The sequence below is a fragment of the Pygocentrus nattereri genome, chromosome 14, assembly GCF_015220715.1.
Source record: "Pygocentrus nattereri isolate fPygNat1 chromosome 14, fPygNat1.pri, whole genome shotgun sequence".
Lineage (NCBI taxonomy): Eukaryota > Metazoa > Chordata > Actinopteri > Characiformes > Serrasalmidae > Pygocentrus > Pygocentrus nattereri.
Genome location: NC_051224.1, coordinates 11,113,779 through 11,125,641, shown reverse-complemented (window position 1 = coordinate 11,125,641; position 11,863 = coordinate 11,113,779). Strand labels below are relative to the sequence as shown.

General features: G+C 39.4%; 1 protein-coding gene across 1 annotated transcript; it reads right to left on the bottom strand.

Annotated features, from left to right (window-relative positions):
• Positions 1 to 9,718: 9,718 nt before the first annotated feature.
• On the bottom strand, positions 9,719 to 11,464 carry hoxb1a (homeobox B1a). The gene is made up of 2 exons (XM_017684341.1): positions 10,837 to 11,464; positions 9,719 to 10,035 (listed from the first exon to the last, which is right to left on the bottom strand). Exons 1-2 carry the CDS (start codon positions 11,462 to 11,464, stop codon positions 9,719 to 9,721), a joined length of 945 nt encoding a protein of 314 aa, XP_017539830.1.
• Between the last annotated feature and the right edge of the window lie 399 nt (positions 11,465 to 11,863).

Below are 11,863 nucleotides of genomic sequence, written 5' to 3'. Positions count from 1 at the left end.
TTGTTTGTCACTTTGTTAGTTAATTGGACTGTGAGTACAATGTTTCGTTCAACCTCATGTACCACATGTGATGTGAATGACAATAAAGCCCTATCTTATCTTATCTCTTATCTCTTATTTGCATATTTCCACCTGTTCAGCCAACAGCAGTTTCGCTCCACCCAGTCATAATGAAGTTAATCAGAGTGTTTCAACCTGGACAAATCAGTCATGAAGATGCAGCAACAAACACAGCCTGTTTAATTCTAAGTGATGTTGGAAAATAGTCTTGTAAAAAAAAAAGTATGATTGCATGAAAGCACACAAAAGTAAAAAAAAAAATAAATACATGTAAGAAATATAGGAGTAGACTGTTCTATTGGCTTACTCACTTTCTTAAAGTTCAACAAACATTTTAAGGCAAAGTAACTTATTATTTTATGTTAAAAATACAATCTTTTTTTTACTGTGAAGGATGAAAAAACTCCTTGCTGTTGTCAGGATTCCTTTTTCTAACAAATCTGGCCTTTGCCTGACTCTTTCTCCCTCCAAGTGGGTTGGAAATTTTTTAATGGAGTTCACGCCTCCTGACGCATCATGCATTTCAGACTGTTGTCTCTTAACATATACACACCCACAAGGTACACACATGCGTTGATGAATTCACTACATGTCCGTCCACCAAGCTTGCTTTTAAACTACATTTGAGATTTTAACACTTGAATCGACCATTGTTAAGAAATACAAATGCACTATTTTGTACAATAAACAGAAAATGAGTTCCTTTCATTAGTTAATATTTATTGATTACCATAATATTGATTATTTTATGGAGTGTTTTGCTTTGAATATTATGGAAATCATTTTGTACACTAAAAAATGTTTTAACTTAAAGAGTAATGAGGGCAGGCGATGCAGAGGGAAAGGGGATGTTATGTGCTCTTTTGATTATATGTATGTACAATAAAACACACACACACACACACACACATTTTCTAAGTTGCTTCTCCTTCTGGGTCGCTGGGGGTGCTTAAGCCTATCCCAGCTGTCATTGGGTGAAAGGCAGGATACACCCTGGACAGGTCTCCAGACAAACAGTTGTTCACAAAAAAAAAAAAAAAATTAAATTGCATGAAAATGTTGAGTATATTGAATACTGAACATTAACATAATTTAACAGGTTAATAGGATGTTTGCCATTGTACGTCCTTCATTATAACTATTAAAGTCTCTTACATTTTCATATTTTTCAATTATTTGACTTTTACCTACAGTATTGTGCAAATATCAGAGACCTTTCATTTATTTAAATTCCATATTATGAATTTTTAGAGTGAAAAGCAGGGGTTTCCAAAAATGTATCGAGAAAATGGGACTCCTAACAGCAGTGCACGGATTGGTGGTGTCCCCACTGGAAGAGCAGTATTTCAGTATCTTTCATTTTTGAGAGAGAGAGAGAGGAGAAAAACAAGCTCTGCTCTTGGTTCAGATCCATCCGTCTTCCCACTGTGAGAAGATAACTCAGTACTATGGTTCTAAAAGGATGTATGTCAAGACGTTGCGGATATAAAAAAAAAAAAAAAGAACTTTTTCAAATCAAACAAAGAAGCTGCTGGTGTTCTCAAAACAATGGACTGCCCACCCCTGAGCCCAGACCTCAATATCATTCAATGTGTTCAGCATTCTTTGGATTGTGAGAAGCAAAAAACGCAACTTCTAATACTGAACTTTGGGGGAGTTGATAAAATGGTCCCTGCAGATTTGTTTAAAGCATGGAAGAGTGGAAAAAGAATGGATGCTGTAATAAAGGCAAAGGATGGATATTGAATTGTTGAGGCTTTTGTAATAAAATAAATGGTTGAATAAAATAAATAAGGGTATTCTCTGACTTTTTCACAGTACTGTATTAAACACTATAGTATAAACACTATACCAAAAACACTGGAGATACACACTAAATAATTTCTGTTATTAGGAAAGGACATCATGTTGGTGTTTCTCCTTTATTCAGTGAAAGGTTTCTAATAATTGCTGGCTAAAATGAGGGTTTTTTTAGTTCGTAATGTTCTCAGGCTTCTTTCCTTTAGAAAAATAAAGAGCGAGTGTCAACATGCTGTGTTAGCTTGCGGTAAATAAGACCATTGTGCTGTCTGTACTCAACACTGCTGTGTGTTTGTGTGTACAGAGTGGGACTCCTCCTATTTAAATCCACCTGGAATCAAGACAAGGGGTCAATGAACGTACCATCCCTGCCATTCAGTGGTGCTGTACACTACAAATTCTAGTGCTCAGCTTACTTGAGGGAAGGGAAAGGGTGGAGTGGACTTGCCCCACTTTTACCAAGCAAACTTGTAAGCATGATTAATTGTAACTACTATGATGGAGGTATGCAGAATGAGGCAGGGCTCAAACATGAAAAATAAAGTAAATTTGAACACTCTAAAAAAAAAAAAGTCTGTTGGTTGATGCCACAGAAGAACCACATTTATTTCCCTAAAGGTTCTATGCCAAGTGCTCTTTCAAGACCCTTTGTATTATGTGGAGGTTCTTTAAACTTTACATAAGGTTCCTCTCTCTCTCTCTCTCTCTCTCTCTCTCTCACACACACACACAGCTCTCCTTTACAAAAAGTACACTGTTGGAAATAAAGGTTCTGTGCTTTTTTCATTCATCAAAGTACAAACAGTGTAAATGTAGCCTCAAAGGTAAAACTGAGGCTTTAAGGTCTAATTGTGAACGTTAAATAAGTTTTTTCCTGGTGAAAAGTATGTATTTCTGCCTTCTTATCACCTACTATTTTAAAACAGGATAGTAAAGTAAAAATCCTGGAGTTGAGATGGCGTGTGTGGAGCCAATACAACTTACATAATAGAATTTCAATGGATTATGGTACAATTATGTTCCCTGACTAAAGGTATTGAGATGTACCCTTGAGGGCCCTACCCCAGTGAGAGAAGGGGTAAAGCTCCAGTAACAGCTTCATACTTGCATTTCTGAAAGTGTGGTTCCCTAAAGAATCATCCACTGAATGATTTTTTTAGGGGCTTGTGCAAAGAACTCTTTCCAGCACTGAAGACTGAAGACTAACTTTATTTTTTTTCTTTTATTATTATTTTTGTTGTCTTAATGCATTTCATCTCAAATTTACTTATTCCACTTGTCTTTCTAAATAATTACATAATTAAATAGTTTAACTGTGAACAAAGTATTTCAGGGTGGTTTAATGTGAAATTATCCATTCTAGAGAAATTTGCCAGGTCAGAATTTGTTCATGGCACTGGATAGGAGCCAGACGCCTGTAGTTTAATGCCTCTAACAAAATGTTATTGCACTAAATGGTAACAAATAGGTTTCTTAATACCTGAGGCACTGTTAAATGAAAGTTTTGAGGCCTAAAACTTTTTAAAACTTGTTTATGGTGGAGACGTCCATACGCAGAGCAAAATAGTGCCCAAAGAAATTATTTTTCTTTTTTTCCCACAATAAATATTATTTTACCATTGTCAGTATTACATGTGAATAATAAGAAAATTTATCAGCAGTTTTTTTTTTTTTTACTGATGTAATCTCTCTAATGCTCACCTGGACATTAACTTAAGCTTGCAAGGCTTGAGTTCAGGTAGACTGAAAAGCTAAACATTAGCGCGTGTTTAAGCTTCAGTTACTGATGTAGATGCCTGACAGCAGTACAGTTAGTTGAGGTTACTGCTTCTAGGCACTGTGTTTGCACTGTGTTGGCTCGGGGCTGAGCTGATTAATAGTGCTGTAGAGCTCAGTGCAGTTGTGGAGCAGTTCTGTTAGTCTCTGATTGTGGCGTTTTGAAGTAGGTGCTGAAACCACGACACGAAAAGCCAATCGCATTTGCACAGAACAAGGCTGAGATTTAGCAATGACACGCTGGCCTATTAATAATGGACACGTCATTTCCTGCCTATGTGTGTACATGACTTCTAATGTGTCTACACTGCAGTGTTCTGTATTATTTTATAGGCTCAATGCTTCTGGATCTCGGCTGCCTCTCCTGCCAGTCAGCCTGCTGCCTTTTTCCTCTGGCGTTCCTCATGCGTTTAGGAGCGAAGGAATTTTTTTGTCAGATAACCTTTTGCTCTGAATTCACCCAAGAATGTGAGAAGACGCAGAAGTCGGTCTGTTTTTGTGCTTCTTCCCACCAGTTCGTACATTTTTTTATTGTAGTGTTTTTTTAACGAATTTTAGTGGAAGAAATAATAGTTATCGTACGTTTCTATTTAAAATGAAGTTCATGATCAAAGCTTGAACAGTATTTGCTGTTAGTCTTTCCGGTTACATGTTTAAATACAGTTACAGCTAACATGTTTTTTTAGAGGAGCAACTCTTAATCGATTAATTAGTGGTATATAGTGGTCAGTAGACAGTTAGTGTTGGTTTAAGCCATGAAGGATTGTTTTCTTTTGGGTGTTCTTTTCGAGTTCTTTTGAGATTTTTTATTTGTATGTTAAATTGTCGCTTTCAGCAGATTGCTGTCCAGTTTGTATCTCACTACATTCCAGGATGTTGTGTGTGCGGCTGGTCAGCGCGGGGTCATGGCGAGGTCACCGCCATTTTTAACACGTTCAGCTGAAAGACCGGCCGCTGGATCTGATACTTTATCATTATTTTTAATTTTGATTTATTTAGATTTTTGATAAAATGAGAAGAAATGTCTCTTTCACCTTCTGCATATTTGGACAACATTAGCCAGAGCGTACACAGGACGTACCCTTAAAGCATGTATTTTTTACCAAATGTTTGTACATTATTACAGATTTTGTTTAATGGAAGCACGTGTATTATTATTATTATTATAATTATTATTATTATTATTATTATTATTATTATCATCAGCATCTTCTTCATCATCAATATCAGACGGGCTCTTTAGAAACGTCTGTTCGCTTTTAGTCTTTCAGATTATTCAATCTGAACGAACATTTTATTGAAATAAACAATAACATTAAGGCAGCCTGAAAGGAGCCTCTCACACCCGATAGTGCTGCAAATAAGATTAATGTCGTTCGGCTCTGTTCTCCGAGAAAAGCTATTTGTGTATTATTTTATTTACTTATTTATTTATTTTGAAGGAAAGTCAAAAGAGATCAATAATATATACAACAAAGATAATAAAATGTAATGTATATTGATTGTTTATCTGAAGCACGGTAGCTTACAAAGTGTAAAAAATAAAGGGGAAATCTGTGAAAAATCTCTTCTGTTGTTTGAACCGCTCAGCATTTTCAATTCGGAACACGGACATTGGGAGAGGGAGAGCTGGAGAGGGGGAGCGAGATAACAAAGGTGAGCAGGGCGAGGTGAAGACCCGGAGTGGCGCTGAGGGGAGAGACCTGCGTTTGACCCTGCTGAGATGGGAGCTCGCGGCAGCTCCTCTCAGGCTGCTCATCTACGCCTCTCCAGAATTAATTTGGTGCTGAACTCTCGGTGAACCGCGGCCGCGGAGAGCGGGGCTGGCAGGCCGGAGCTGTTTGAGGCCGGGGCCCGGGGCAAAACCATCCGCCTGTGCAAATATTGAGGCAGTCCGTCAGAGAGTCGGGGGGATGAAATGGACCTGTCAAGTCCGCGTAAACTTTGAGGAAGAGGTGAGGCCACGAGAGAGAGCGCGAGGAAAAAAAACTTTGGCAAAGTCGTTTCCTCAAATGTTGGTTAAAAAGACCCCCAAAACCTTTCCGACCTTCCCTCTTTCCCCGCACCCTCTTGTCAGCACCCTCAGAGTCGTTCCCCTCGAGCCTTTCACCGGAGCCCTCCAGACTCGCAGGGCTGGGATGCGAAGCAAAAGGCCACGAGGCTTTAATATGATGTCTAATTTTAAGAAAGAACCGCGGCTTCCTGGTGTGTGCGCGCGTGCGTGTACTCGTTGGATGAGATTCTTTCAGGTTGAACTCATCGGGTAACCCCCCTCAGACTTCTGTTTTTCCTCACATAACTCCCCCAGGATCAGGTTCCTCTGGCCTTTTTTGTGTTGATTAAAGTTGTTTCTGTGAGATGTGAACGCCTAGAATTCGAATTAAAATAAAAGTATATTGCTCAGGATCAGTTCCACCAAACAAAAGAATAAATATAGATTGACCTGATTCCACATTAATGAAGTATCATCAGAGTTACTGCATCAGTTGTGTTTACTTAATATAATAATTTAGAAACAATATTTGAAAGTATTGGAATCAAATAAAGTTCAAACTACTATATATGTAGTATATATATCCAAGATGAAACCAAAATTATGTGCACTGTTGAAAGGTGGTTCTTCAAGGGTTCTTTAGTAAAGACAGTGTTTCTATAGGTAACCATGGACATTTAAAGAACCAGTGTATGCTTAAATTATTCTTTGCATGGTGTAATGGTTTTTCAGATTGACGGAGAATTTGTTATATATGGTTCTGTGTACAACATTTTTGAAAATCATTCTACATAGCGCCAAATCGGGATCTTCTGTTATAACAAGCTGGACATCATAATAGCAGAACCATTTGATGCTATATAAAACAGTTTTCAAAAAGGTTCTACAAAAAAAAAATCATCCATCAATCTAAAGAAGCATTTCACCATGCAGAACCATTTAAGTACGCAAAAGGTTGTTTGAGTCCTCATGGTTCTACATAACCCTTGAAGAACCATCTTTTGTAAGAGTGGTGTGTTTTGGCCTTAGACTCCCACTTTAGCTGTTTTTCAACAGATACTTTCAGTTTTAATTGAGTTATTATTTCACAGAACTAACAATACTTTTACTCGTCTGTGGGTTACCAACCTTTGTTAAACTCAAACACAACCACCCATCCTGTGGGACATCCTGGATAAATTATAGAAGGAATCAAAGGCTAATCATTAGATAAAAGTCCCCTTCAAATGAGGAAACGCTGAGGTATTGTATTTAACTTATTCTAGCAGGTTGACCACATTAGCATTTGTTCATGATGCTTTTTTTCCATTATTTAAGTTTGGTGTCTCAAAGTCTATAAAATTGAATACATCGGAGTTAATTAGGTCTATTTGGCTTTACAGCAGTTTTATGCTGGAAAGGACTGTTCTTCCTAGTTTTACTATAGGCTAATAAGCACACTATGGTGAGTATAACGGCGGTTAGCTTCAAGATCCTTTAATAGGCTATTAGCTTTAGCCACAGTCCAAAGCACTGGAAGATGCAAACAAACGGTATCTACAGTGTATATTTCAGTTGTTTTAGATTGAAAGAAAGAGAAGGCATTGGTCAGTGTGGAAAAGTCCACATGTGGAAGAGTTCACTTAAAGTTAAGTGTGACCTCTGGTTAAACCCGCCACTGTGTGCGTTGGGCTGCTTTGCGTTTCAATACAAGCTCGCGATGGTGACCGCAGGGAACAGCGGGTTTGATCAAAGGCCGTTTTGGGGGGTACAGGACAAACGCTCTGAACAGCGTGACTGAAATCCACACCAACTGCGCTAGCAGATGGTCAGGAAAGACTTCTTTTTCTGGGGAATCCTAGAATAAGGCATAGAGTTATGATTTAAGACACTTATTCTTTTAAGTTGTGTTATGGGACACCCGTGCTACGCCCTCTCATACTAGTGTTCAGTGCTGAAGATAAATAGCATGTTAAACGTTTTACAACTAATTGGTAGCATGAATTATGAGCTATTCAGACAGGCCACAAAGTTATCAGTCTTTTAGACCTATTGTGTTGTGGTGTCATGCTGACTGGTTTGCAGCATTTTATTCCGCAAGGCAACCACCCAAAGAGTGGATAGACGCAAAAAAAGCGTTCAGAAAGGTTCGTGAATAGTTCTTGCGCTCGATGTCTGGTTCTAGGGAAAAAAAACTGAAAAACTTTACCAAAGATTTTTCACACTTATCTCATTTGCAAAATCATTAAAAACTTCTTTATGCAGTTAAAAAGTCTCCAAAAAGTATTTTTAGTACTTTTATTTTCAACAATGTGCATTTTAATGTTTAGTGCATGATTTTATACTCCTTACTTTACAATGAAATGTCTCTGAATTGTCAAAATTTAATAATTTATCTGCCGTTGGTTTCTATTATTCAGCTGTTAGGCATCAACCTATTATGTTTATAAGGGTACAACTGAACGTGTAAGATTTATGCCGGATAAATATCTACATCTAAGTCACAGGCCACACAGTGGAGTATCAGGCTTTCGGTCTGCTTCACATCAGATTTACGACTTCAAATAGTAGTTCCTAGTAACTCAAAGTGGTCTTCTCTTATTGCCCTCGTTTAGCACTGGACGTTAAATATGTTGAACCTTAAATTTAAACAGGTTTGCTGCAGTTAACGCCACTGAAACAATTTGTTTGGGAAAGTTTGTTTACATGTTTAGAGATCGCAGAGGTAAAAGGGTCAGCTTGAACCACCCGGGAAATATAGCAACATTCCTCCCTGAGAACAACAGTATTGACTGGTGGTCGCTTTCTAGCTCTATCCCAGTACAGGCAGACCCATATAAACCCGTTTGCCTTTTCACGAAGTGAAGACAGATTGATGCCCAAGACAAAAGAGGACACGAGGCAAGGACGAAATTGATCAAGTGTCTTAAAAATGCAGGATAAAGTTGTTTAAATAAGTTATAAAAGTATTTCAAGCATACAGTGTATATATATATATATATATATATATATATATATATATATATATATATATATATATATATATATATATATATATATATACCTTAAAAGTAAGAACCACAACAACCTTAAATTGCCTTCATCAAATAGTAAGTCCCTTTAAAAAGTTATAAGCTAACTCAGTTACTTACTTTTGTGAGGTTAAAACATCAAATTAAACAGTATCCTTCTCCCCTAAATGACCAAGAAACACATTACAAAATTATGAAAAATGTTTGCTGAAACAAACAACTCTGTAAAATACTTTTATTATTATTATTTGAGGTAGATACACAGTTGAAATAGGACTTCCATTAAATCAGACAGACATAAACTGATAAAACTCAGCCAGTCTGTGTTTACACGATAAAATAAAAATATATATATCAATTTCTAAAACGGTTCTGAAAACGAAAAGCACATTAAAACCCTGTATTTTTCCTAAACAATTGAATGTTACAATTTTCAAAATAAATCTGTCCGTGACATGAAGTTGAAATAGGCTCGCTCAGTCCAGTAATCCAAGATATGATTTTTAAAAAAAGAACACACATTTTGCTTCTGGTTGCAGTTTTAAATTAAACACTGAAAAGGAAATTAGAAGAACAACATTTATTCGCATGGAGGGGAAATCTTCCCAATGTGAGGTGCATTACTGGAGTTGAGGCCTGTACCCTGTAACCGCGTAGTGCAAACGGTCAGATTAACCTTTATAACATAGCTGGGCCAAGTATTCACAATCAATTCTCAAACTTTATCTAAATCACAAAAAATCACAACAGCACAACAAAAGTCATTCGTTTTGCCCTTATAGGCTCCCTGTAGTCGAAAGGCCCATTTAGAGGTTTGTAAACATGCTGAAAGTGCACTGCCTTGGAGGAAACCCTGAATTATTTAGTTCGCCTTAGCGCTGTAGAAGTGGTTCTGAAACTTCACTTCAAACTGCTCAGACTGGTTTAACTTCTGTGGTGGTTATTTTTCCCACAGTTCAATGCATAACATGTACAAGCCATGTGGACAAAGTTCTGGGCACAGTTTGGAATGTTTAGAATATATGTTTTTGTAATTTATAGCTCGTCAGTAGATTTAGTGCATTAGGTTCTGACTATTTCATGCCTCAGGACTTGGGGACGCGCCTGGAGATGTGGATGTGGAATGGTCCGAGTTCTCTTCGAAGTCTTTAGACGCGGTGGACGAAGCTGGGGCGAGGCCCTCCTTTTCGCGCTTCTTCTGCTTCATTCGCCGGTTCTGGAACCAAATCTTCACCTGGGTTTCATTCAGCTCAAGTGTGGCGGCGATTTCAACGCGCCGCGCGCGCGTCAGGTATTTGCTGAAGTGAAACTCCTTCTCGAGCTCAGTGAGCTGCTTCGTGGTGAAGTTCGTACGGATTGTGTTTTGGGGACCCAGTCCAAACTCGGCCACTTTTGCTGTAGAAAAAGATTCAAGAGAGTTTTACACATCTTTAACAACATAACAGGCTATTAATAGTGGACAGTGTGTTTTCCTCTTCCGGACAACATAGTGTGGATATCGAAGAGGTTAAAACGATATACATACATGTGTGTGGCTTAGGACCCAGCATTTCAACCGAGGTGAATAACTCATGGTGACATAGTCTTGATAACCTCCGTGTTTACTTATGTTATCAATTTTGAGTGAGTACACAGCAGGACACATCCATACGCGCGATGCAAGTAATTCAGTATCCCCCAAAGATGCTTTAATGACTACTCTATTTGTACAGTAAGTCAAAATGGTGGTCCCCGTGCGTAAGAGGTGGTGTTTTAAATCGTTGTTAGACAGCCTTGGACAGGATTGCGGAGGAAAGCCTAAGAACACAATGGAGGCCAACGAAAACGAATGGAGCACAGCGAGAGCCGGGGACAAGCTAAAGATAACAAAGTTGGGACATTTCCTAGGGCGTAAGAAAGCATGTCTGTTCGACGCATTAGCGCGAGGGGAGACGGGCAGAGAGTGCAAATAAGGCTTTTGGACAAGCTTTTTACTCTGAGATAGCGCTATGTGGATCAAAGAAATGGAAAGGGAGAAAAGCTTTCTAAATCTCTTGTTCATTACATTATGCAGAGCCCTTCCCCCTCAAGTTGGCACAAACTCAACAAAATTGAAGATATTTACTGTAAGTCAGATAATAGTTTCGTAACGAATCGCTCATAGTGGTTAATTTCAAGCGATTGCGATCTAGGAGGAATAAAGGAAAGCCAACCCACCAGTTTTAGGAGGGTTCCTTTTGACTTTCATCCAGTCGAAGGTCTTCCCTGGTATTTGATCCGAGTCCCTCTCCTTTTCCTGGCAGGATGAGAGGTCGGCGTATGTGCTCTGGCTATAGAGTCGCTGGTGGTCTTGGCCCTCGAGGCCATGATATTGATATGGCGCCGCCGGAACTGCACCCTGCGTCCCGCAGTACGCACCGGCCAGGGACCCATAATTAGGCCCCACGTTTGGAGCAATAAAGCCTGTAGACTGATAATACATCCCATCCTGGTCATGGTTCATGACGTACTGATGATGGCCGTAGTCCTGGTTGGCAGAGGCCTGTGCTCCATAGCCTGTGGTTCCGGTACCACCGAAAGACAGGCCCATGCCATTCTGTGGAGTTTGGTGCTGGTGATGCGCGTAGCCTCCGCCGTGGTGCTGATGTTGTGCCATGGCCGGCGACGCACTTCCCCCTACGTAAAGTCGTCCATCAGCGTTATAGCTGTCACTTGCTTGAGCGGACTGGTAGGGGCCCGAGAAAGCCTGATCCAAGTGATGGTATCCAGACTTGGACGAATAGCTGTTGGTCCCCCTGTTACAAATCGTGTACTCCAAAAAAGAGTTCATTCTGGAATTGTCCATGCGCAGCTGATGGCGATGGGGGAACCTGGGAGTTTGGGATTGCCTATCGTGCAACCTCGTAGCAGTGTATCATGAGGGGAAAGGGGGAACGCTTACCTCCAGTGTATTTTCCCGTGCTTCCCTATAACACATCTTTACCTCAGCTGCTGGTCACGTGAGCCGTCACGGCGCCAATGGTGAGGGGACCTCCAGAAGTTTGTCAGCGCACGGCGACCATCCATCAAGCGCTTGACATTTGCATGACAAAGGCACTTCAATCAAACTGGCCCATCAATCTGATAACAGCACGAATATGTCAAACCCCGCGTGAAAGACTCGGCTGAAAGAGAGAAAGAGAAACGAAGAAAGGGAGTTACAAATGTTCTTTTGAGATTTTCACCCTTCTTCCCGTCTTTTCTC